The sequence below is a fragment of the Sarcophilus harrisii genome, chromosome 5, assembly GCF_902635505.1.
Source record: "Sarcophilus harrisii chromosome 5, mSarHar1.11, whole genome shotgun sequence".
Lineage (NCBI taxonomy): Eukaryota > Metazoa > Chordata > Mammalia > Dasyuromorphia > Dasyuridae > Sarcophilus > Sarcophilus harrisii.
This window is the reverse complement of record NC_045430.1, coordinates 87,590,156-87,617,509: the sequence shown is the minus strand read 5'-3', so window position 1 is coordinate 87,617,509 and position 27,354 is coordinate 87,590,156. Positions and strand designations below refer to the sequence as shown.

The 27,354-nt window shown below is 43.1% G+C and overlaps 1 protein-coding gene across 1 annotated transcript; it reads left to right on the top strand.

Annotated features, from left to right (window-relative positions):
* The first annotated feature begins 4,044 nt into the window (after positions 1–4,044).
* Positions 4,045–26,481, top strand: COPZ1 (COPI coat complex subunit zeta 1). The gene is made up of 9 exons (XM_003772321.4): positions 4,045–4,220; positions 15,776–15,844; positions 17,312–17,393; positions 18,030–18,121; positions 19,589–19,644; positions 22,560–22,637; positions 22,797–22,848; positions 24,058–24,096; positions 24,909–26,481. Exons 1-9 carry the CDS (start codon positions 4,203–4,205, stop codon positions 24,954–24,956), a joined length of 534 nt encoding a protein of 177 aa, XP_003772369.1. The 5' UTR covers positions 4,045–4,202; the 3' UTR covers positions 24,957–26,481.
* The last annotated feature ends 873 nt before the right edge of the window (positions 26,482–27,354 follow it).

Here is a 27,354-nt window from a genome sequence, read left to right as displayed (position 1 = left end):
TACCCATCAATTGGAGAATGGTTGGGTCAATTGTGGTATATGAATGTTATGGAATATTATTGTTCTGTAAGAAATGACCAGCAGGACGAATACAGAGAGGCTTGGAGAGACTTACACGAACTGATGCTAAGTGAAATGAGCAAGACCAGGAGATCATTATATACTTCAACAACGATACTGTGAGGATGTATTCTGATGGAAGTGGATATCTTCAACAAAGAGAAGATCTAATTCAGTTCCAATTGATCAATGGTGGACAGAATCTGCTACACCCAGAGAAGTCCACTGAATGTGGACTACTTGCGTTTTTGTTTTTCTTCCCAGGTTATTTTTACTTTCTGAATCCAATTCTTCTTGTGCAACAAGAGAACTGTTTGGTTCTGCACACATACATTGTATCTAGGATAACATATAACATATTTAACATGTATAAGACTGCCTGCCATCTAGGGGAGGGGATGGAGGGAGGGAAGGGAAAAGTCAGAACAGAAGTGAATGCAAGGGATAATGTTGTAAAAAATTACCCATGCAGATGTTCTGTCAATAAAAAGTTATTTTTAAAAACCTCTTAAAAATAAAAAAAAATAAAATAAAATAAAAATTCAGGTTCTATGTTAACCTTAATTTGGGTTTAAGGATCTTTCCCACAATTTGAGGACAGATTCCTAGGGCGCAGTATATTGCTGCTTTTCTTCTCCAAAGAAAACATAAGCACAACATAACTTCAATGAAGAAATGTAAGCTAGTGACATCCAGATCAAAATGTTCTTGAATTTCTAGGTGAGGTCTCTCTCAAATAATAGAATCATATCTCCAGTGATCTGTAAGACCTCTTCACCTGGAACAAAACTTATGTCTACCGCTCTCCACCTCAATCCCTCTCTCTAACTTCATTCTTTCTGTTATAAGTTTAATTATTCCTTCTACATCTCAAAGATTATGTGCCTTCCTCCTAATCCCCCCTCCCTCACAGCAACCTGGAAAAATCTGAGTAAAATTTTTTTGGCCCTTCCTTCTTACCAAGGAAGTATGATTTTTCTTTTTCATGTATGGGGTATTTACAGCACTTTATTGTAAAATTTAGGTTAAATGTTTTATCATAGACTATATTATACTATATTATATATATATATGTATATATACATATATATATATAAAATGGGTTTGTAAATTTCTAAACTTTTTCTGTGGTCTGCTGGCCTTTTCATGTCATCTTCCGTTTCTGCAAAACTTCCCCAAAATTCCCATTTAAATTTTATGCCAACTGGTGATTTTTCAAAATTGGAATGGGGAAAGTTGAGATATGAAAAGGATAACTGTATCTCTCTTTTCCTAGTTGCTCATACTTGAAACCTTCGTGGTATCTTTAATTACCTAGAGGTCCTCTACTGATAGTTACAAAATTCTAGCAATTATTTTTTTCAGCATTCTAACGGTATCCTCCCCACAGCATTTTTCTATTCTACAATACTCAAATGGTCTGGGTTCCTCTTCTAGACTCTGTTTTCTTCTTCTGTGCTATTCCACACCATACCACAGAAAGCAATACATGAAGACTAAATTTTAGGAGAAACTTTTTTCACAGTCATTCCTCTTCTCTCTTCATTGATTCGCTGTTAACATCAGAAAGAAGTTGTAACTACCAGACTTTTCTCCTACTATTTCACTAAGTGAATCTTCTGTTTGAGCCAAGAGGAATACCTCTATATTCCATCTTCTTTGTTTGTTTGGGGATTTTTTGCTGAGGCAATTGGAGTTAAATGACTTGCCCAGGGTCACTGGGCAACTAGGAAGTATTAAGTATCTGAGGTCACATTTGAAAACTCGGGTCCTTCTGACTTCAGGGTTGATGCTCTATCCACTGCGCCACCTAGCTGCCCCATTCCAGCTTCTTAAACTGTGGTTTTTGACCTCAAATGAGATCTCGTAACTGTGAGGATGGCAAACTGTGATTTATTAGCAATGGATGTTTGATTTGCATATCTATTTTACATACTGGGTGATGGGTTCCTGAGTAACTGGGTGAGAAAAAATGGAGTATTGCTGGAACTGCTCCCTTAGAGCAGACAGGGAAGGGAAGGGCACTGATAGGGATCAATTTAGCCTCATAGTCCCACCCTCTGTGGAGGTCATGTGCAGGCCCACCTTGCTATGTACAGTCAGATATCCAAGTTATGTCGATTTCTGTTATAAAGCTGCCCATGGCTCAGACCATTTTTGCTGAACCCCTTTGGGTTTATGTCTACCACATAAGTCTACTTTATAGTCTTTCCCTCCCTCCCTTCTCCATGCAATGTGATGTCTCTCCTCTCATTCCCTACCATGCCTCTATTCTTTCTCTTTCTTATAAATAACTAACTCTTTTAGGGTGCTACAGTTCTCTATAAAATTAGCCTGCCAGCTAAGGGCATACTCTAATTTCATGGGATGTTCCCTTTCTTCTGGTTAATTGTGAGTTCTCCTAGGGAATTTGTCTTTTCCATCACTAATTGTTGAAACCCCTTTCCTTGCTAACTATATGCTCTTCCAACTTTATTTCATATTTACCATATTTATTTCATATTCATATTCTATAATCTTTCTTCTAAATAAACATATTTTTTTTGCCAAAGAGAATGGCCAATGTAAATCCTTCAGTAACCAAACTCCAACATTTGGTGTCTATGATCTCATTGTTTGGAACCAGCAATTGTCTCATAAATCACATTATTGAGGTCATGTAAATATATCTCGGGCAAAAAGGGGTCAAGAACAGAAAAAGTTCAAGACGCCTTGCTCTACATGATTTGTACTATCTATCCAACATGTTTTTGTTCATCTCATTATCCCCACCTGTTGGTCTTGTCCCCACTTTTGGCCAATTCCTGCCAAGTATCCTCTTCCACCTACAATAATCTACATATTCTCTAAATTCACAGTGCAATTTTTAAAAATCATGAAATGTTAGAGCTGAAAGGTAATATAGAGATCATATTCACTTACAATCTCTCTGGATCTCAGTTTCCCTAAGGAAATGATGCAAGTTTTTTGATTTCCTTCACAAGCTAATTGTACAATATTTCAGAGTCTGATTCTTTTTCTACTGCAAAATAACGTTTTGGTCAGGTATACTTATTGTGTATCTAATTTATATTTTAATATATTTAACATCTACTGGTCATCCTGCCATCTAGGGGAGGGGGTGGGGGGGGGGTAAGAGGTGAAAAATTGGAACAAGAGGTTTGGCAATTGTTAACGCTGTAAAGTTACCCATGCATATATCCTGTAAATAAAAAGCTATTAAATAAAAAAATTTAAAAAAAAAAAAAAAAAAAAAGGAAATGATGCAAGTGGCCCATCTTCCACCCTGTACTGTTCAACATTTTTTTTATTTTTGGACACAGATTGCTTTATGATATGAGTTGGAAAGAATATTCAGACAAAACTAGGAAACAGATCCTGAAAGACTGGAATGAGTAAAATCAAATAAGTTCACATTTAACATCATTAACTGTAAAACCCTGGGACTTAAAAAATCTTAATTGATGTCTTTTTTTTTTTTTCACATTACTATGATTTCCCCCGGTATTTTTTTCTTTTCCCCCTTTCAGAGAGTCACCCCATATAAGAATATCATAAAAACAAAACAAATAAATAACCAGCCTAAGTGATCAACATATGGAAAAGACTCAAAATATATGCCACTTTCACCACTTGTGGACCTCCCACCCCTGCAAAGGATGCGCTGGAGGAAGGTAGAGGAAAGTTCAAGCCACATTTTAAATGTAAGTTTCCTTGATTTGTTTGAAATCTACAGCAGACGTGAGGAAGGAGGAAGTATTGAAACTTTCAAGTTAACAACCTCCCTCTTCCCCGCCCGTCCGCCCGCCCGCGTTGACTTGGAAGGAAATTGCCTCATGGAAATCACGTGCCTTCACTTCTTCCAATTGAAATTTAGCGGTTGCCGCTTCCCCTGATCCCCATGGAAACAATCACCGCCCCTTTCCGATCGTTCCGCCTCCTTGGTGGTCTACTTCGGTTATGCTATTGACTGATCAAGCTGACAATCAAGAACCCGCGCTTGTTTTGGGAAGACCTGGTTGAAAGCCCTCCCTTCTTTAGGGAAGCTTTGCCTTTTGATTCGTCAGAAGAGCCGGGGCCTGGAGCCAATCAGCGACTTCGTCGGCTCCGTGGCTCCACGTCGGCACCAACTGCGGGGCAAGATGGAGGCGTTGATCCTGGTAGGAGTTGGGGAGGCACCCGGGATGTTGGGGTCCCTCGGGAGGCCTACGGTCCGAGCCAGTTCTAGTCACCGGGGGGTGGGGTGGTTAGAGCAGACGGTGGGAAGGGATAGTCAGGAACCATCTCCAGGGGACTGGCTTCGCCGCCCGTGCTGCACAGAGTGCGCGGCCTAGTGCCCTGGCCAAAGCCTCGGGCTCGAGTAGGAGTCTCATCCGGGGAGGGAGCTCTCTTGTATTAGGGCCTGCGTAAATCGGGAGTCGTGATGTGGGAAGGTGAAGCTGGAGGAGCTCTGGTCTGCGGGGCGCCAGGAATAATCCCCCACTAAGCGCCGCCCGCTCCTTCACTCCCTAATAGCACTTTTGAGCCCTGGCGAGTTGGGGAGAGGTGGTCCCTCCATGAGACTAGGGGGAGAAAAGTTGTCACCCCCGGATCCCCCTTGCTTTTTATACCCGAGCGAACGGGGTCAATGTCTGGGTCCTTTTTCATTTCAAAGTCTTTTACCCTATGGAACTTCCGCATCTTTCCTGCTGAGGACCCTGTGGCCCTGATTTCAGACCTGTTGTTCCCATCTTTTAAATGCTCCTTTCTTTCTCCACCCCATAACGACCTTTACGCTTGTCCCTTTTTTATATGAAGGACTTGACTCTCTTATAAGAAAGTCCTTTTCTGCCAAAAGTGCAGATAGTACAGGTGGTCTAGAACTCCAGAGCTTTGTAGGGGTTTTTTCGCCTTCTTCATACTGTGCTATAGTTTCTAGACAGTTAATAAAGTCAACAGCCTTCTTCTCCTCAAAGATGGACATATGTTGGGAATTTTCCTTCTAGCGTTGCCCCCAACCCACATCTTAGAGAAGCAGTAATCTTCCGACTCCCAGCAAAGAGAAAAACATCTGCCTGGTCGTCCTTAGTATCAGAGTACCGCATTTCCACTCTTTTCTAACCAAGGTGGTTAATCCAGGGGATGCCTCTTTCTTTTCACGAAGTGGCCATGAAACTTAAAAGTTTGGAGTTGGAAGAGTCCAAATAGAAAATTTTAAAATGGAGCTAGTATATATATGTATATATGTATGTGTATATATATATAAAACTATAAAACAACAACATTAACTTAAGTGGTGAATGGGATAACTTCTTTTATGGAACCCTTTAAAAATTAGATGCTTGTTTTCCTTCCTTTTTAAAAGGTGTCTTTCTTGAAGAACAGGTATATGAATATAACCCTTTCCGGAGAGTGTATGGAGTCGTTGAATAAGGAGTTTGAAATTGTCTTGATTTTCCTCAGTGCCTCTCATTTTGTAGTTGTTTTTCTGATACAGCCTTTCTCTTGATTTGTACTTCAGATATTCTAGTATCATAGTAGCAGTGGGCATCCCTGGACTTCACTCTGGAAATCATTCATTTCGTTTATCAGATATCTACCTATGTGATAGAGGGTAAAAGGAAAACTTGAGTTTAGCTAGCGAATGCACAAAAAGTAAAATTATGAATTAAGCTCCAGTTTTACCATACAGATCCCTTTCCTAGACCCAGATTCTTTCTTTTATTTAAATGTGCTTTTATTTAATTTCCCTTTTGTCCAAATCTTCCTTTCAAAACATTAGTTCTTTTAAAAGTCATTATTAGTATGTGGGTGCTTCTAGACATTGTACATTTGTTATTCATTTGGTCATTAGTTTCTTCAGTTTTACCAAATTTTCCTTTCGTTGGATTACATACACATTAACACAGTATTCTGCTGTTTGCATTAAGTTTTAATTTGTGAACTCTCTTTGGATTGTTTCCTCTCCTTTGGTCTAATAGCCAAGGTTTTCCTTTCCTGTTAGGCAATCTTCTCCCCTTTTTGCCTTTAGTGCTGCCATATACCCAAAATAAATTCATTTTTGCTTTTTTTCATTTCAAAATCCCTTAGATTCTTTTGATTATTCAGTTTAATTCTTAAAATATTTACCAGTAAGAATGAGATACTGTTTTTTTCTCACTTTCTCTAATGAGCAGCACCATATGGTCTTGAACTCTCTCCATAATCATTCTGTGGTGCCGAATTAAATAACTGTCTAACCTGGATAGTGTCTGACAGTGTACCCCTACTGGGAAGGGCAGATTGTTTTCCGAACTCCCTCTGTATCTTCTTTCACATTATTTCCTGGTTTAATTGTTGAGAGCCCCAACTCAACATCTAGAGAAACCTTTGGTACTTAACTAAGTAAATCCTTAGATCTTTACTTCTTTTAGCAGTTTTTAATGTTGCTGTTCAGTTGTTTCACTCATGAACAACTCTTTGGGACCCCATCTGAGGATTTCTTGAGAAAGTCTTTTTTCTCCAGGCCCAGTGCTCTATCCATTGCACTACCTCACTGCTTCTTCACTATTTTTATAGTGTTTGCTCATTTGGAAGGACTCTGGACCTAGAGTCAGCACAGGATCATGGGGCAAGGTTCTGCCCTGATTGTGGCGATTTCTGAATTCTAATGTGCTCCTATGGATTCTATCTATGTTGTCTTTCCTTGTTATAAAGTCAATTTTTTGAGAGCAAGGACTGTCTTGTATTCCCAGTACCTAGTGCAGTGTTCTGCACATAGTGAGCACTTAATTAATGCTTTTTCATTTGTTTGTTGTAGAAATCAAAGCTTTGTAGAATTCTTGAATGTCCCATCGCCTCATTCTCTGTAGATATATGTCTAACCTACACGAGATCATCTTAGGAAGGAAAATCCTCCCCCATTTCAAGTTCTTAACAGTCCTATTGGCTAAATCAGTCTTGTGATTAATCTCTCAGTTATTAATGTAATCTTTTCCTTTTCTTTCTGATTGAAAAGAAGAAAGATCTAGTTATTTGCTATCAGAACCTTAAAGATGGTGGTTCAGTTTCCTGCTCTTCTCCCTCACCCTTTGCTTCTAAGCAGTGAATCATCTTTCTTATAGATCCTACCTAGAATCGTTGGTTTAGATTGGGAAGTTATTTTAGAGATCATTTAGTTCAGGCCTTTAAACTTGCAAACAAATAAACTGAGGTTCAGAGAGCCTTGCTCTGATTTACACAGGTAGTAAGTAGCAGAACTAAGGTTTCAACTAAGGTCTCTGATTGCAAATCCAACACTTTCTATTGCACCATGCCATCTTTTGTATTCTTGTATTTAATCCTCAATCTTCTCTTTTAGTGTTGGTTGTCTAGACTTCCAGAGCTATTTACTGTTTCTCTTCCTATAACAGCTCTATAGTTTCCAAACAGTTAACAAAGCCAAGATTCCAGACTTTGTTTAGAAAATTAGGCTATTTAAGGATGGTGAAGATGTGTTTATATAGGGAGAAGGGAAACTGAAAACAACCCGGTGAACTTAAGGGTTGATGTTCGTCTGTGCCCCTTAGTTCTTGAATCATCTTAATGGGTTTTTTTTTGTTTGATTCCTTTGGCACTAACAGTAGAGGCACTTGGCCTAGAATACCCCTTTCCCTGATCCAGCAAAGGTATCAATTACATTAAGCCCCCAAAGCATTCCCATCTAGTTCCTGGCAGTCCCCTGTACCCCTTTCCCAGCTGTGTCCTTGCTGCTGCCTGGCCTTTCCATTTAGTTAGAAGTAATCTCCTCGCTCTCACACCGTGGAGATATATTTCTTGGCTGGGGCGAGAACGGTGCCAGCACTGCCCCCGGTGAGGTCCCTGGCAGCCATAAAAATTTTTATTGTGATTATGCTGGTGTCAGGGTGTCCATCTGGGTTATTGCACACCTAGTTTAATTGATTGAAGTTTAATTTATTGACACTTCAAATTAAATGATCAGAATAAACTGTGCTGTTACTCTGGCCGGCTTGTTTTAATGGTTGATTGCTGGAAGCAGACCTCAGCTTGAACTAAAGCCCCTGAAGAGCAATTGATGCAGCTTCTAACTCTCCTCATGCCTTGCCCTCCGAGAAGACCTCGTTATACATTTCCGACGTATTTATATATTTTGTTCCCCTCTCCCTCACTGTGGTGGGAAGGAGCCAGTCCCTGGCAAGGTGTAAATTACCTCAAAGGTCCAAGGAAGTAGTCACATGGTCAAGAGAAAGAGACCTCTCTAGATTGGGGAAAAAAACAGACTCCTAAGTGGCTTGGTCTACTGATTAGTTAGTAGAGGCAATTATCTGGTTAATTAAGGTAGTTAGCTTTGCCTGAATTATCCAGGGTTATTGGGAAAGGTATTGGAGAGACAGCTAGTTAAGGGAGAACAAGGAAAGCATAGAGTGAAAAGGTAATTAAGAAAACATCAAAGTTGGGCTTGAAATTATCCCCATGTTAACTACTGCTTTTCATTTTAGTCCTCTTTATGTAGATATGATCATTAAGAGTTCTGGTTTTTAACAAGGAAAGCTAGGGAGTACTGATGAGTGGAAGATAATGAATGAATCCCTCCTATTTACTCATGTTGGTTTCCTGTCTGAAGTAGGAATGACAGAGGACTTGACAGAAATTGAAATGTTGTCCCATGGGATAGTTGATGGATTTGGCTCGTGGATGCATGTCAACCATCATATCCATGGGCACATAGGGCCCTCCAAATCATCTTGTTTTTTCTTACCTGAAGATAGAACAGATTCTCTAGTCTAATAGCTCTTATTCCATTGTGGGATAGACTTTCCTTTCAGAAAACCTCTCTAAATCATCAGGTTATGCAATCTAAGTCACTCCTGTTGCATTTGAAACTAATTTGTCCTATCTCTCTCACCTTTTTCAGTCATCCAATTTTATGATTTTATGCAAATTTATAATAGTTGAGATGTTGCAAGTGGTCTCACTACATACATAGTCCATAGCAAACAAGTTTTCAGAGAATGGCTCTCTGTCTCAGTTCTTTCCCTTGCCTTCTGAAGTCAACGTAAAGCCCTCGTCCCAGTGGGAAGGAGAAGCACGGAGCTCCGAGCTCTGGTATTCTGGTTTAGATCTGGGCTTGGTTTTTACTCCCTCTGCTGGTTGATGCTCCATGTGGACTTCATTCCTCCTTTATTTCAGCAAACATTGTAGACAAATCACATTGTAGCCCTTTAAAGTTTACATATACTTCTCTAACAACAGTCCTGGCACATGACATTGTAATGCACATAGTGTTATCCTCTGAGTCACAGAGATGTGACTTACCTTGTTAGGTCTCACAACTAGTCACTTGGGAGCCACAGCTCAGGTTTTCTGAGTACTAGTCATCATGGTGACTCTTTCACCACCTCTGCAATGGTGAATAAAACATATTCTTTATTCCAAAAGAATTTATAATGTGATGGGATCATTGCCTTAGAGCGGGAAGGCACTTCTTGTACTCCAACCCCTCATTTTTATAAACCAGGACTTCTTAAAGTTTTTTCACTTACAATCTCTTTTCACTTGAGGAATTTTTACTCAACCCTGGATATATGTATATACATATATAAAATAGATATATAAATCAAATATTTACTGATAATAATCATTATTTTGTGATCCTTTCCCCCATACACATTTAGTTACATGACTCCATATAGGATCATACATGACCCACAGTTTTAAGAAACTTTGTTAAAGATGAGAATACTGAGTGACTAACCCTGAATCATATACACAGTAAGTAGCAGCACTGGGATATTTTGAGTCTTGTTAGCACCTCCTGGCAAATAATATTCATTCAAAAAATTTTTGAATAAATGAGCACTGTTTTCATCAGGCTTCTTTCTTCTGACTCTTATCTACATTTCTGATTGCTCTTTGGTCTTCTTTTCAGAATCATGTTGCTCCTCTTGGGCACTGGAATGCTCTCTTTCTTTCTCTCCCTCTCTCCCTCTCCCTTTTTGTCTTTCCCTCCCTCTTCTCTCCCCTTCCCCCCTCTCTTTCTCTGTCTCTATCTCCCCTCCCCCATGTCTGTCTCTATCTCCCCCTACATCTGTCTCTCTAGCTCTCCTCTCTCTGTCTCTTCCGCCCCCCCCCCCCCATTAGCGATCTAATCAGCTGCATTATCATCAGTTATCATCTCTACATAGATGACATCCAGGTCTGTATAGACACAGCTGCAGCCCTGTATTTCCACTGAGATATTCTACAAGCATCTCAAACTTGATAGTCCTTCCAGCCATTCAGATTTGTAGCCTCTGTTGTAACTCTCTTTTCCCCTAAATGGCTTCCCAATTGCTGAGGCTTGTCTTTCCTGCCTCCACATATATCTTGCATGTGTCCCCTTCTCTCCATTCATGCACTCACTACTATAATTCAGATGCTTATCATTTCTTGTCTGGTCTATTGCAATAGCCTTCCAATCGGTCTCTTTGCCTCCACTAAGTTCCCTCCACACAGTGCCAAAGTGGTATTTTAAAAACACAAATCTAACACACACACACACACACACACTCTCTCTCTCTCTCTCTCTCTCTCTCTCTCTCTCTCTCTCTCTCTCTCTCTCTTTCTCTCTTTCACACACACACACCACCCCCTAAAGATGCTATGGTGGCTCCCTATGATTCCTCAGCCTAGAATACACTATAGCTCCAGCCTACCTGTCCAAGTTATTGCACATTACTCTTCCTAATGCTTTTTAAAAAATATTTTATTTTTCTAAATATATGCAAAGATAATTTTCAACATTCACCTCTGTAAAATCTCTTGTTCCAAATTTTTCTTCCTCTTCCTTCCCTCCCCAAGACAGCAAGCAATTGGATATAGGCTACACATGTGCAATTCTTCTAAACATATTTCCATGTTCATTATGCTGCACTAGAAAAATCAGATCAAAAGTGAAAAAACATGAAAAACCAAGCAAATAACAACAAAAATGAAAATACTATCCTTTGATCCACATTCAGTCTCCATCATCCTCTCTCAAAATGTGGATAGCAGTTTCCATCCCAAGTCAATTGGAATTTGAAAAGAGCCAAATCCATCACAGTTGATCATCACATAATCTTGTTCTGCTCACTTCACTTAGTATCAATTCTTGTAAGTCTCTTCAGGTCTCTCTGAAATCACCCTGCTGGTTGTTTCTTATAGAACAATAATGTTCCATAACATTCATATACCACACTTTATTTAGCCATTCCCCAATTGATGGGCATCCACTCAGTTTCCAGTTCCTTGCTACTACAAAAAGGGGTGTCACAAACATTTTTGCACATGTGATTTCTTTTCTCTTTGGGATCCAGGCTGGATTAAAGGGTATATCTCCCTTATACTTTTAATTATTCACCCACCTGGACTGTTTGCTTGTGAGCAAGAGTGTGTGTGTGTATGTGTGTGTTTAAATTGTGAATAGGAACAAAGAGTGAAGTAGGAACAGGAACACACACACATAAAATTACATCTCCCACCCCCCCTGCCACTGTATAGGCTGACACAACCCCTCCATCCCCCCTTCCTTCTCAACACTTGTCTCTTGGACTCCTTGGCTTCCCGTCAGGTGACACTTTTTTTCAGGAATTTTATCTTTGCCCTTCCCCTGAAAATTACTTTGTATGTATTTTGTATTTACATGTTGTCTTCTACTCCCACCCCAAGAAATTCAGCTTAAGTTCTTAAGGGCAAGGATGTTGTTGTCTTCATCCCTTCACTAACTAGCACAAAGCCTGGCACATGGGTGCTTAACAAATGCTGTATGGTAAAAATACTCTCTAGTCAGGGTCCAACCTGGGTTCAAGTCTTACCTTCCCCACTTACTCCCTGTATGATCTCAAACAAATCTTTTTATCTCTTTGGTCTTCAGTTTCCTCAGCTTTATAATGGAGGGATTGGACTAGATAATCGGAGTTCTTTTCCAGTTCTAAATCTGTCATCTGTGACTTGAATTCAGTTGGGTGAGTGACTGTCAGCTTCCCACCTGGGAAGGTGTTTTCTCATCAGTGATCATTTTCCTCAGGCTTTTCCTTACTTTTCTATTCTTGCCAGTCTGTGGTCTGATGTGAGGAGGTAACATTTGAAGAAGATGCATGAGGACTCACATTTCTGGGATCCCTGGGTCTGGGCAAGGTCCTCTTGTGTGTGAAATCTGCCCCTGCCTGAGTTTGGGGGAGCTTCTGTGTAGTGGGAGAGGAAAGCCTTTGTCCTATGACACACAGAACTGGGAGCAGGGTGCAGGACTCCCGCCTCTCTCCCGCTTTGACAGGCTTCCTTTGCAGGAAAAAGGGAAGAGGTGGGTGGCAATAGAATGTGGGGGGGAGGAGGGGCTGCCTTCCTCAGCCCTCCCTCCAGGCCTCAGGTTTTCCCCGCTGCTGCGGGCGGCATCCCCACATTTCTCGGTCATTGCTTTCTCTCCTGGATTGTAGACCCGGTTCATTATCTCTGGGCCGTGGCCTCTCGGCTGTCACATGGAGGTCCTTGCTCAGCAGTGTTTTCTGAGCACTTACAGCATGAAATGGACTTAAATCAGCCTCCATCGGGCCGCCGGCGACCAGCACTAACTGTAGGCCAGCCCCCTGAGCTCTCTGTCTCACTTCCTCTGCCAAATAGCGAGGGCCTGCAAAATGATGTACTTAACTCTCCAGACTTCCCGAATTGTCCGACTCGGGCTTACCTCACAGGGTTTCTGTAGGCTCTTGTACCTGGGACCTGTCTCCTGCTTATTGAGGCTAAAGGGCTGAGAAGTGTGGCTGCAGGTGGGCAGCGCTGCCCATAGGGGGCAGCATTGGGAAAGCCTGACCTCCTGGCCTTCCTGTAGCGCAGAGGCCGCCGGGGAAGGTGCTGGTGTGAGAGCCAATCCTTGGTGGCTCACTCTTTGAGCTCTGCTGCAGATAGCATTCCAGTTGCTTCCATGAGAGGGACATGCTTGTCTGAAAAGCTCTCTGATTCCTGGGCTCCCCCTCAACTCCCTTCCATCCACCGTTTTCCAGACATCATTAGCATTTGAGGTGAAGTTCTGTTATACACTCAGACTGTGGCTCTCTGAAAGTCAGTGCATCACAGAACTTTGTCTCGAAAGCTTTCAAGCAGCTGTCTGTTGGGGGGAGTGGAGTGGAAGGACAGACTTCTGAATCCTGCAAACATCTCCCCAGGCCAGCAGTGCTATCTCAGCAGCCATCCCTTAGCCTCTGTTCAAAGGTCAAGCCTTGGCTATTGTGCAGGAAGTACAGTCCTTCCTGATAGCAGTTATTTATAAACCTGCCTTTTTGCAAAAATTTTATATGAAATGACATTATCAGTAATGACTTCCGGAGGCTTAGCATGATCTGTTTTATGGCAGAAGAACTGTGGGTTCTTCTGCTGTTCAAGAAGTAAGGGCTTTTGGTGGAGGCAGAGGTAGGCTCTGCCCTGAAAGCTCACCAGGAAAGAATCAGGGGAGGAGCTCTTAGGGGAAAACAAAGTCAAGAATTGAAGTGGGGATTCAGTCATTGGAAGACATTTTCCTGGAATTACCTGAAGAATTCAGTTTCTTGCCTTGTTTTAACCTCTGTTTTAGTTTGAGTAAGCACACTTTTTCATAGGACTTTGTCTATCGGCAGAGTTTTGGAGAGGAGTTACATTCTTTTTCCTCTGCTCTTTTTACCCTTCTCCTATTTTTCATAGTAGACCACAAAGTATATGTATGATTTCGAATGTTACATTGCTGAAACTTTCAAGTAAGTTTAAGGAAACAGCCAAGAACAGAAACTTGTCACTGTCAGCTGAGCCAGGTGAGCAGCTGGACTGGAAGACCCAGAAGCTGTAATGATTGTGTTTGGCTTTGCCAGGCCCAGCTGGCCCACAGTACTTCTCTTTCCCTTTTAGCCCAGTCTCTTAATTTGCCACAGAGAAAAAGCCTCTTTTAAGAGAGGATCCATTTATAGAGGCTTTTTTTTTTTGGTTTTCAACCAAGGGATAGGATTCAGGGGTGATAAAGAGTGGGTCAATGCCTTAAGGTTTTAGGAACCCAACACTCACAGATTTCTCTTGTTTCCTATATCTAATACCATAGGAACTAGTGACTGGAAAGTGGCTGTTGGGGGGTTTCTGCAGGGGTAGAGAGCAATTGCCTGTTCCATGTGATTAAAATTGGGATTGGTGTAAATTTTTGCTAATTATTTATCTCAACAGGTAGATCTGTCTAAATTTAGAGATGTAAATGTAGAAAGATTCCTTATATCCCTCAGAACTCTTTTAGTGTGAATTCTTAAAGACTGGGTGCTCCCTGCTCTCTCTCAGGTCAGGCATGCTACAGAAGTGACCCAAAGGCCCTTAGAGAGGTCTATTTCGTCAGTTTACTTTCTCAAAGACATCAGGCTCTTGGCTGTATCTTTCCCCCTCCCTTCCATTAAGTTATTGTTAGCCTCTGACAACAGCCAAGCTTATTGGGATGATGGGCCTGGCCCCTTTTAGTATTGTATGAAAATTTTCTAGACAAGGCCAGGTAATTAACTTTTTTTTTTTTTTTTTAACCTCGTAGTCATTAACAGTTTCTTTATAAACACTGAAGCACCAATGTGATAAAGTGCTGATTAGAAGGTGAAATAACAGAAATCTGGGAGTCCCTTCCATGGGTGTATGTACTCTCTGCCCTGTGCCTGATGAGCCTATTTCCTGAAACCTTCAAGGGAGCAAGTTTCAGGCCTCTATAACTGGGGAGTTGTAAGGTGGGGAAGGAGTTATGTTTGCAGTAAAGGAGTAGTGGTTCCTCAGATGCCTTCATCATGGCTGGCTGGCCTTCACAAAGAAACTTGTACACTCAGAGCTTAGCAGCTTGGAGGGAGAAGAAATTCTCTTCTTACTGGCTCTGTCTTCCTCAGAGAGGTCTTTTCTTGGTTTCATAATCCCACAAGTGCAGACCAATCTTTGTATTTGCCTTTTGGGTAGTGGTGATCACGGTCCCAGTTAAAGATAGGGATGATAGGGGAGCCAAGAAACTGTCCCAGGAATCCCAAGTAGCATTATGGTGCTTTTGGAGGGGGTGGGGAGGAAGAAGCACAGCAGCATGTCTGTGAGAGGAGGGGCAAATGGGGGAGAATGTGGCAGCACTACAGTGCTTGAGCCCAGAGCACAAGAACACACGTTTCCCTCAGCTTGGAATGGAAGTGGCTTTGTTAAAGGTTTCTTTCCTCCTCCGCATTGCTGCCGCACTATAGGTCTGCATTGCTGCTGAAGCCAGAACATAACTGTGTATGCTCAACCTCATCCCTGAATTGTTCCTCTGCAGCCCTTATTAATCCCACAGCAAAGAACACTTCTGATTGACCTTTTGCAATTGTATGTGGACAATAGGTTAGGGTAGTAGGACCCTGAGAAAAGGAATTCAGCGTGTTTGTTGACTAGAATAGCCTCTCTGACCTGCCTTGATCATTGCTCAGTGGGGACTAGGGACCTGCCTTGGACTTTTCCCTGAAGAAATATGATCTTCTAATCCTTATTGAGAACTTTCTTATAAAATGTCTTCCATAATTTTCAACTCTGTATATATATCCTACAGTCATGCTCATTCTTTTATAACCCTGACTCCTTGCCTCTATGATCTGGGGTGTTTTAGTGTGGATGAATTTGGGATAGGAGACTTGCAAGGACACTAAAATCTTCCATCAACACACCAGTAGGGGAGAGGGAAGGGATTGAGGCTGTCAGCACTGGCAAGAATCCCTCCAACTAAAAGCAATCCCTGTCTCTTCAGGAACCTTCTCTGTACACAGTCAAAGCCATCCTGATCCTGGACAATGATGGAGAGCGGCTCTTTGCCAAGGTGAGAACACAAGCAGATCTAGATATGTGGAGAGTACTGCCCCTGCCATCTCCTTCCACTGTCTCAGGCACCAGAGCTTTTGAGTATTTTCCTCTCCTTGCCTTGTAACCCTCCAGATATATCCTTGCAGGTGTTCTTATTCCACTTCATTTTCTCTGCCCTTTAGTCCCCTCCTTTAAACCTGTTTATTTCTCCTACACTGGAGAGAATGCATACTGCTGCATCTTTGTTGTCTTGTTTTGGTTTTTTCCCCAAATGGAGTAAAGTGTCATAATCTGAACAAAAAAATCATCTAAGGGGAAAACTCAGTGTGCTCAGAAAGAACCTCAGGGGCCTTGTCCTTGCTTTCCACCCTTTTTCTATAAGCCCAAGATTCCAGCCTTGTACCCTTTAACCACCCCAGCATAGTGTTTTCGAGCTGGTGAATGGAAAAGGAAAGGATGCTGTTTCCCCTTCCTTTCTTAAACCCCCAGCCTTTTTCTCCCCCTTCTGGAGAAATTCCTTCTGTCCCTAGTGTATTAGCTCTGGGTGAGCACAGCATAAATCAATCAGCAGGTAGAGATTAGTTTAGAATTCACCAGCTGTTCCATCCTGTAATTGGATGTAACTATGCAGGACACCTTTTGAAACAGTTATCCAGTTACTAAATGCCAGATCTGTCATAGGTCTTCAGCTGACTGCGACGGATTGGCCCCTAAAGAGCAGAACGATTTAGCAGTGCAGGTCCCTGCCCTCTTGTCAGGGAGAGCCTGAAGTGGACTCAGTAATGTGTCAAATTGGCTCCTGATTCAATTGCTTTTAGAAGTCAAGATGTGGCGAAATGGGGGGAAAAAAGAGAACGTTTGCTTCTCATTCAGAAGGTTATCGAAGCCTTTCCCTAAGCTTTAGCTCCCTGCAGTGATGAGTGGGAACTCAGATCTGAGAGGGAGATGCATCACTATCTCCCAGAGTCTTTTGTGCCTTTGGTGACAAAGGCACAATGTTTATTGAGCTCCCTGGAAATCAGAAGGGGCCAAGCTGACATTTCTGCAGGCTCTGCAGCAGCTCCCAGGAAAAACTTGACTGGAATGGTCCCAGGAGCACTTGCTTAGGGTGTGGGAAGGAGCCAAGGCTTTTCAACTGCCTCACGAAGCTATTGCTTCTTGTGGGACCTGTGGGCTGGAGCCTTTGGGGGAGGGCCCTTCTCCCTTTGTCTTTCAGCAAAAGTGTACACAATCACTGCTTTTTCTTTTCCCTTCCTTTTTTGGTTATGTGTCTGTTTCTGTTTCCAATGTCCTCTCTTTCCTGTGCTGTTCTCCTCCTAAGCTGAGGGTGGGAGAGTGGAGGCATGAGACAGAGGAGGAGGATCAGGTGTTAAACTGGAGAAGTATGGGACCCCCAAAGCAAAGAAGGCAGTCCTCGGGCAGTCTTCCCTAGGCACCCTCCCCCATTGTATCTTGACTGCCCCTTCCTCTTCACTCCCACCAGTACTATGACGACACCTATCCCAGTGTCAAGGAGCAGAAGGCTTTTGAGAAGAACATTTTCAACAAGACCCATCGGACTGACAGTAGGTCGTTTCCCTCCTTTCCCTGGGCAGCCAGGGTGGGAAGCAGGGACAGAGAGGCTGGGCTGCTTTATCAGGAGAAGAGGAAGCTGCTCTCAGCCTCCTGGGTTTTTCTTTCTACTCTCCCTCTTCTGCTCCCCCATTCCTCCCCAATAATAAACTCTTCAGAAATGGAATGGGGAGGTGAGTGTACCTCACTCGGGAATACTGTACTGGAAGGTTGGCTGTTAGCTACCTGTCTGCTCCCTGGATTTATGAGCCTCACTTGACAAATTTAACTGCAGCTCTGCTTATTGTACCGCATCCATTAGGGCAGGTAAATGGAAGTCTGTAAAGGTGACCGCTCTGCATTTTCACCTCCAAAGGATTGACTGGTTTCCCACCTCATCCACAAGGAAGGAAATATGGGGCGGCAGTGGGAGGATCTGGCCAAACTCTTCTCGGCTCCATCCTCCCCACCCCCAACCCTGTTTCCAAAGAGGAGAAAGAATTTGATTTTAGGAGGTTCCCCCCCCTGCCTTGGAGGCTACCATACACCAAGGCCTTTAAGTTGTTTGGGTCCCTGCCTGGGGCTCCTCTCAGCTCTTCCTTTCATTCATTGTGTTGGGTCTTTGAGTCATTCCTCTGTCTGTTCTCCAGGTGAGATTGCCCTCTTGGAAGGACTGACTGTAGTGTACAAAGGCAGTATTGATCTCTACTTCTATGTGATTGGCAGCTCCTATGAAAATGAGGTAAGATTCCTCAGTCTTATTGTTAATGCTGAGTCTAACCTGTTGGACCATCCCAACCCAAGAGATAATCTGTAGCACTTTTGATATCTTGTCTATGTCTAACAGGGCCAATGAAGTCAGTATTCACAGCCAGTCTCACAATTCCTTCAATACTTTGAAATATCATTGATTTCCTAGTGACAGGTGCTCACCAGTTGAGATAATAACCCTTACTAAGAAAGACAAGTAGATCCAGGGAGCTGAGCCAGGCCAGGCTTAGAGCCTAGAGACTTAGAAGCTGTCCTTGCTGTGGAATCCTGAGCAGGTCCCTTAACCTCTCTGAATATCAGTTTCCTCATCTATAAAACAGGCATATTGACCTTCTCTATCTCATGAGATTGTTGTAAGAAAAACAAATTTGTAAACCTTTAGAGTGTCATAGAAGTGTGAGCTCTTAAATTATAACTGTTGTGTGTTCTTCATTAATTGCCACAGCCAACCTTTTGATAATGAGCCTCTCCAAAGTTAATTAGATAGATTTCATCACTCAGGCCCCAAAATCAAATTTTGTCTGGTAAGACACCTCCTGCCCCAGACTTCCTCCAGGTTGTGCTCTATTATAATAACCTTTGGAAGTTACCTCCTCACCAGATTGAGACATTGAAATGGTCTTTATTAATAACTATCACTTTGTTAGCTTTAAGGTTTATAAAGTACTTTTCATTTTCTTATTTGATCCATTGGAAGTATAAGAATACAAGCAGTATTTTTTCCACTTTACAGATGAGGAAACTGAGCTCAGAGATCACAAAGCTAATAAATGGTAGTCAGGATGTGACTCATAAATAAATGGACCTATCAGAAAGCTCTTCTCAAAACAATCTGTCACTGCCAAGTGGGAAGCATTGCCCATATTTTAACCATTTACTTCTATATACAACACACAAGCTTGTGAGTAGCCATCAGCATGCCTTATCAGGATAAGGAAAGGGAAAGTGATGAATGAGTCTGTTTTGAAATTACCAACCTTGGATCATATTTGTTGGAATCTGGGTCAGTTTGTCCATTCCTTGGCTCATGCTGGTGTTGAACCCTTCCCATGTTGTTGCAGCATGATATTTCACTTTATATATCATCTCATGTGTGGAGAAGACAGGAACAAATAGTTCATTGTTCCTCACAAGCTAAGGTCAGACCTTTCATCCAGTTATTCCTTTTGAGTGCCTCTCTCCCTCTCCTCCCCCCTCCCCCCTCTCCAAGGCAAGGCAAAGGCATGACTGAAAGGTTCTGACTAGATGTTCTAGGTAAGAATAGCTAAGGCCACAGAATCTTTTCCCTTTAATCCTTTTACCTAATCCCCATGCTTTGGGGCATCTCTATATGGACCTTTCTTTCTTGGGTCAGCATTAGAGGATTTAGTTCTCAGAAAGAGTCGATGATTTCTGGATCTCTCACCAAACTTCTGCCTTATTCTGTTTGCTCTCACAGCTGATGCTAATGGCTGTTCTGAATTGCCTCTTTGACTCTTTGAGCCAGATGCTGAGGTAAGCCAGGCCATCTCTGGAAGGGTTGGGAGGAAGCATGTGATTGCCCTTTAGGACTCAGTGGGCTCTCCTGGGAATTGTTTCAGCCAAAGCCCCAGGGGATGAGGCAGATCTACCCCATTGAATCATATCACAAGAGTGTCCTCTCGACTATGAAGTCTTCCATCTAAAGACAAGAATGGCAGTGAGCCGAATCTGCGTCATGCTCTGTATATCCCAATCAGAGAGCTCCTAGTAGTAATCTGAAAAATAATGACTCGCATTTCTGTAATGCTTTACAAAGTATTGGGCACACATTCTCATTCCCTCACACTCTTAATGAGGTAACATAATTAGAATCTCTATTTTACAAACAAGAAAAATAAGGTTAAAATTGTGGGATTTGTTCATTATCTCGAATCTCAGGTCTCTGAACTCACATTTTCTGTTGGATCAATTCAGTTTTCTTTGTACTACCTGCTGCCTCATCTTCTCTGGCTATCAGTCCCTCCCCTGTGAATATCTGGGGGAAAGAAAGATTGTCACAGAAAAGTCATCAGTGGACAAGGGTCCGATACTTTTGAGTTTTGACCCTAATTTGGCTGCATTATTTCTGTCTTCTGACAATGTCTTCCTGAACTTTAAGTGAAATTAGGGATGCCCTTTACCCTGCTCTTCTTGTTTAGCTGAATTCATATGCAGGACATGAATCTAAATAGGAGTATAAGAAGCTTTTTAAAGGAAGATCAGATTTAAGGTAGTAGTTTGAGGTAGTAAAGGAGAAACTCCAAAACTTATAAGGAGGGAATGGTAATGGCCTGATTAGAACCCAGGACTCTTTGTTCCCCATTACCAATCTCCTTCCTTAGTAGAGAGTCTCCATTTCTTTTCAGTCCCAATTATAAAGTAGTCTTGTTTGTAGATGGGTAGAAATAGACTTTTTCCCTAAAATCTCTAAGGTCCTCAGTTCCTTTTTTTTTCTGCTGAGGCAGTTGGGGTTAAGTGACTTGCCCAGGGACACACAACTAGGAAATGTTAAGTGTCTGAGGCCAGATTTGAACTTAGGTTCTCCTGACTTCAAGGCTGGTACTCTATCCACTGCATCTCTCAGTTCCATATTTGTCCATTAGACAAAGCAGGGGAATATATGATTCCCTTTGTTCTAGGTGAAAGAGTAAAAAAGGAAAGGCCAAAAACAATTCATTGATGTTACTGACCAAATCACCCACTGCCAAATTCAGATCAATGGGGGGCCTCCCTCTGGTCTTGGACCTGAAGACTCGGGAATCCTCACTTCATATTTTGTGCAAACCTGGCCAAGATGCTAAGAGGTTTGCATTTTAAGATCCTGCTTTTTTAAATGAGGTCTTTGAGGAGCTAGATCAAGGAAGTAGTATAAATAGATGGTTATTTTATTCCCCATTCAAGTTGGTTCTTCTTTTATATCCTCTCTATGTCCATTTAAGGTTTAAGGTTACTGCAAGCTCACTCTGAATCCACAGTGTGACCTGCCAACTAGAAAGTTCAATATGGTGGAGACATGGACTCATAATTTCAGACCCCTATTACACAATTCAGTTTGTCAGCATCCTCAGAATATGCCCTCTGAACCAAACATAATGTTCCAGATGTGACTTGACTAGGGAAAATGAATGACCTTTAATCGCCTTGTTCTGGTCTTGATGAAAATATCATCAGAACAATCTGAGATTATGAGTCCCTGAGTCCTCTCTTAGGAAGATGAGTTGATATCTTGGAGGTGTTTAGCATAGAAAAGCAAAGGATTAGGGGCACTATTGTAGCCTTCTGCAGATAGAAACAAGGAGTTCTCTTTGTAGCTGTAGAGGACAGAAGTAAGAGTAGTGAATAAAAGTTGTAGAGAGGCAAGATTTGGGGGTAGCACAAGGAACTCAAATAACTGGAGCTGAGATTAGCCTCAGGCTCTAGGATGTTTGAGCAGATACCAAACGACCATCTTTCCAAAATGTCTTAGAAGGGATCTTGAGTGATGTCAGTATTCCTAGGGCAGAGAGGCTGAATTGCCCAAGAATCAGCCGTGTCTTCAGAAATACAGACTGGATGAATCCTGAAATAACACGGAAAGACCAAGGAAAGAAGGGAAAGAAGAGGGCGTTGTAGAAGGCTCTAAGTAGGCACCCAGCCACCAGCCAGCCTCAAGGAGGAGAATTCAAATCCCACTCTAGACTTATGCTAGCTTTGGACCCTACGGGAATAATGGCAGGACCTACTTCATAGAGCTGTTGTGAAGAGCCAGCGAGATCCTTTTTAAGTACCTCACCAGCCTTGGAGGGCTATAGAAATGCTGGCTGTTATTAGCTAAGGCATTTTACTTTGGCCTCAGTTTCCTTATCTGTAAAGCAACTTTTAATCTATTAAGATAAGAGCCACTACTTACTTCTTAAATGGATAAAGGATATGAGCAAGCAGTTCTTAAGAAATTCAAACTATTCCTCTTGCCACCTGAAAAAAATGCCCCAAATCACTAATAAGTAGAGAAATGCAAATTAGGCAACTTTCTTCAGAGACTAGCAAAGTTGACAAAAAGGGAAAATAACAAATGTTGGAGGGGCTTCAAGAAAATAGGCACATTAATGTACAGTTGGTAGAGCAGTAAATTGGTGAAGCCATTCTAGAAAGCTATTTGGAACTTTGCCCCGAGTGAGGGGAATTGATTGTATGATTGTCAAAGTCCTCAGCTCTAAATCCTATGGTCCTGGAGTCTGAGGAAGGGCAGGGAGAACCAGGCACTAGCTTGCTCAGCTGTGAGGATGTGCATTCTGGGGCAAAGGGGGTTTCTCTGCTCCTCTTGAAAAGATTGAGGAATGTGCCAGCCTCGTTTGGGTGCTTCCTTACAGTTAGTGTCCCCAGCTTCTTCCTTTCTACAACCTGGCTTCCTTCTATTCTTTTGGACCCAGGAAGAATGTTGAGAAGCGAGCGCTGCTGGAGAACATGGAAGGCCTCTTCCTGGCTGTAGATGAAATTGTAGATGGAGGGTGAGTCTTCTGGGCTGGAGAGGAGGGGATTGTACTCAATCTGAAATTGTAGATTCCAAGTTCTCTTCTGACATAAAGCATCCTGTCAGGGGAGATGTCTCTCCCAAGTCGGACTTGTCCTGGCCATGGTGGGTAGAAGTTTCCTGTTTATCTCCACAGGGTGATACTAGAGAGTGACCCGCAGCAAGTGGTACACAGAGTAGCATTACGGGTAAGTGCCTTCCTGCCCAGCAGGCTAGACTCATTCCGTATCTGAACACTTTCTGATTTACCCTTTGAGGGTTTAAACTTAAAAAAAAAAAAAACTCCCTACATTTCAATTCCCCTCTTCTTCTTAGAAGGGAATAGGAAGGAGTTTCTCTATAGCTGCTGAAAGAATATTTAAAAGGGTGAGCAAAACTGTTCAGAACCTTGGAGCTAAAAAGAGCTTGACAGGTAATCTCAGTCCTCAGATGGGACTGATGCCAACCATCTCAGATAGATGGGAACTTTCCCTTTGTTTTCAGATCATTGAGTTAGAAACTCAGAATCACCTCCTGAATTATCTTTTCCAATCTTTCTAGCAGGAAGTCTTTCTCTGCATTTTTCATTTTGCTAGAAATCCTAAACAGGGGACATTTATGGTATAGAGGGAGTGCTTGTAATTCGCATTGGGGGCAGATGCAAGAACATCACAATAGCAAGTTATAGTGAAGGAATGAAGGGATTGGGGAGACAAATTTGACTCCCTGTTCTAGGAATGTCCCAGCTCTGACCTCCACAAAGCAGAAGCAGTCAGTGCTGGGTAATGGGAAATGTCTTCTCCCTTAACTGCCACAGGCTCCATTTGCATAGTTTAATCTTCTTCTCTAACATATGTCTGCATGTGGAAAGAGGGAGGGTCTTCCCACATCCCACCCTCACTCCCACTCTTCCCTTCTTGGGCTGCTGTTGCAGCAGTTTATTCAAATTAACATGCTGTCATTATCCATTAGGCCTTGCAGTATCCATTAAACTACCACACACACACACACACACACACTCTTCCAGCCCTCCCCTCATCCCTTCCCATCCCTTGTGAGATTGATATTCATGGAAAAATTTTCTCTAACTGGGGTGTCAGCACCCCCTCATAGGCTGAGAGAAATGGAGATCAGAGTATCCAGGTAGGGTGGGTCTTTTATAAGGTCATCCTGCCCCTAAAGCAAGGGAAATTAAAGTTCCTTTAATCAGATCTAGCCCTATGAGAAGTACGGCCTGTTTTATGCCCCTTTATCTGGGACAGGAACAGGAGAGTCAAAGCTATTTATCTTCCAACTAGACTTCAATTTAAGGATATTCTTTCTTCCCATCCTCTTCCTCTCACCAAAATCCGTGAGGCTCCCTTTCCCTCGAAGGTTTTGTTGTAGTCTTGTACTCTGACCACCTTTCTCTATTATAGGGTGAAGATGTCCCTCTTACAGAGCAGACCGTGTCTCAGGTATGTTCCTGGTTTTCCTTCATCTATCTAGGAGTAGGCACTCTTTATCTCCCATTCACCAGTCCAGAGTAAAGATGGGAGTTGAAGAATCTCTTCCCTAGAGTAAAACTCCTCTCAGCTCCCAGCACTGCAGAGACCTGAGACATGTTTTCTGTTGGGATCGCCCAGTCTCCTTTCTCTACAATCTGCACCCCAGTTTTCTTTGACTGATGGCTCTCAACCTTTCCCTGTCTCCTTCAAGCCCTCCCTGCCTGCAGCTTCACTCTGTGATTTACTCCCCAGCAGAGGCTTGCTTTAAGCAGATGGTTTTTGTGCATTCATTCCCTCTCTCTCTCTCTCTCTCTCTCTCTCTCTCTCTCCTCTCTCTTATTATTCAAATGAGGGCAAAGCTGGGAATGCACATACCAGAATGTGCAGGTTTGACAGATCCATCCTTCCTGGGTTTCAGCTATCACTTGTCTTACCTGATACAGGGAAGGGACTTTGTTCTCTGCCTGCTGGGAATTCTTTAACAGGAATTGTACTTTAAAGCCCATTTTTCTTGGCTTTTTTCTGTGTTCCCTGCTTACGTGTTCTTTTCCCTCAAGTTTTTTTCATTGAAGGGGTTCAGAAAACTCCCAGGCGATCTCCCAACTGCCCTGCATCTCAGAGCTTTCCATAACCCCCATAGTATTTTTAACATCCCTTTATAAACTAAGGGAATTAGGCTTTGGAGGGAGGTAAAAAGACTAAGAAACCCAACCCCAAGAAAAATGGGAAGGCCCCCATTTCACCAACCAAGTTTTCACTGTGAGATGCTCCTATGTCTGCAGGTACTGCAGTCGGCAAAGGAACAGATCAAGTGGTCACTGCTTCGATGAAGACTCCATTATTCTCCTGCTATCCTCGTCGCTCCCAGAGCCATTTGTTTCCTGTGGCGCCTCCACTTCCCATCCCCAACTCCTCCTGCTCTGCACTGATGATCTCAGGGCCATTTCAGGGGAATGATGAGGGCCTTCTATTTTCACAACTTTTCTTGCCTTTTGTCCTGTTTTTCTCTTCTTCCCAAAATTATCCTAAAGACCAAAAATTGGGATAGAACAAAGAGAGAGGGGTTATGTCCCTTCCAGCTTTCTCATCTCTCCCATCATTCAAGCAGTAAGGTTCCTGGAAGTGGCCCAAGCCCTAGCAGAATTGGGAACAGACTGGGGGGCCAGAACAGTACACCCGGATCAAAACTTGAGGAAGAATGTGCCGTTTTCCTCTTCTGGTCTCACCCTGCATGTACCCTGGCCCTCAGCCCAATGCAGGGGGAAGAGGAATAATTCTATCCAGAGGTCCCCAGATTTTATCAGTCTCTCAAGTATTTCCTCTTATTACTGCTTACAACCCCCAACCATAGAAAAAGGAGGAAGGAAGCTTAGGGAGGGAGAGGCAAGACAACTGCTCTCTCTCTAATTGGGATGAGATAGGGGTTGGAAGAGGAGAGTGGCATTGGAGGTGGACATCGCTTTTCCTCGGTTATTCACTATAATTCTTCTCAAACCCAATCCCAGGCCTGATTTATAGGGCCAAACCATTCTGTGGCCTGGGAAAGAGTACATCTTGGGGGTCTCTGTCGCCTAGTTGGTCCCCCATAAATCTCCACTCTTTCCACAAATGGGATTTTGTACACCATGTTCCCCAGTTCTGGGACAGAGCCAGTCTCCTGGATGAGAAAGCTCAGCTTCCAGTCTCTGGAAGAAGAGTTTTCTGCTTAGAATTTGGTTGAGGGCTAGATTTATGCCCTATTCTCCGGGTTCCTTCGGTCCCCAATCACAGCCCTATACGTTTAAGATAAATGTTTCAGCCTTGTGTCTATAGACCCTGATTTTAACCTTTTCTCCATCTTGCTGGCCTTTCCTCACTCCTGCTGGGCAGCAGGATATAGGATTCTTTTGGGCGTGGGGGTGGGGATAAGGGGCAGTAAGAAAATTTTAGAATTACCCTTCTGAGACTCGGAATAAGGTGAAGATTTATCTTCAAGGACACCAGAGGGGGCTAGTTTGGAGCTTTGTTCTATTGTGAAACCTCTGTCAAATACAGTCACCTTTGGTTAAATCAGTGAGCCTTGAGGTTCCTTGGGAAGGTAGAAGACCAGCCACTACTCTTTGATGTGACCCTTCTTGACTCCATATACCATTCCCTTAAGAAACAGTCCTCTGTTCCCTCTCATGCTATTGTCCTGAGTCTGAACCATTCACAGCTGCCCACTCCTATCTCCAGCCCCAGTTTGCCACATTCTGAGCAGAAAAGTCCTGGAAGGAAGAGATGGGGACAGGAGCAGGCTTGTGGGAAATGGAGGGCAGCTGCCCATGGACCTTACTCTGCACTAGCCATTGGGAATAAAGCATCTTTCCCCCTCAATTGCCTTTGGTGTATTTTTGTGGGGAGGTGCTCCTCTTGGTAACTACTGTGCTCATTCTTCCAGCCCTCACTCTTTTGACATTTCTTCCACCTCAGGAACTCCCCTCACCCCTTTCTCTAAACATAATTTACTTCCCTCAGCATCACTCCATCCCTTCACTTAGAAATGAACACTAGGGACAGGGTGGAGATGGCGTATTCCTCTCTCCGGAGTCCAAAGAACTGAAACCTCCCTTCCTCCCACCTTCCCTTCTCTACTCTGCCTGGCCCCCTACCCGGCCCCTCCTCCCTCCACCCCCAGCTGCCTCCTTCCTGTGCCATCAGTAACCAAGAGACACGCACCTGCATGGGGGCTGCTGGAGCAGACAGGCTCCCCTTCCTGCACCTCCTCCCTTTCCCTGAGCCCACTGCCCCCCCCTAAAACGGTGCTGAGCGGGTTATTTATCGGAGCCAGCACTGCTCCAGAAGGTCAGGACGGCGGTGTAAATAACCTCTTCTCACAAGCTCCCCTGTGCCTCCTGAGCCCTGCTTCCCCCTCCTCAGCAGCCCCCTCCCCCCACCTTTATTTCGCACAAATGAATGTGGCTTGGGCTGGCGCAGAGCCTGGCCCTGCATGTTAATGGGGCGGTGAGCTCACAAGATAGATTTAGCTGGAGGTTTTATGGTTGCCTCGGTGACAGAGTAAGCTTTGTTTCTCTTCCCACTCCTATTCTCCCTCTAGTGTTTTTTTGGGGACCATCCCCTCTGCTATAGTACTAATTCAGTTGTAGAGTTGGATCTTCCCCATTCAGGAACTCTGAGATGACACAGAGTATGCAAAGCTGGCTGAATTTTGGGGTTTGGGGATCTTTGTGAAAGCGTGCGTAGGGAGCA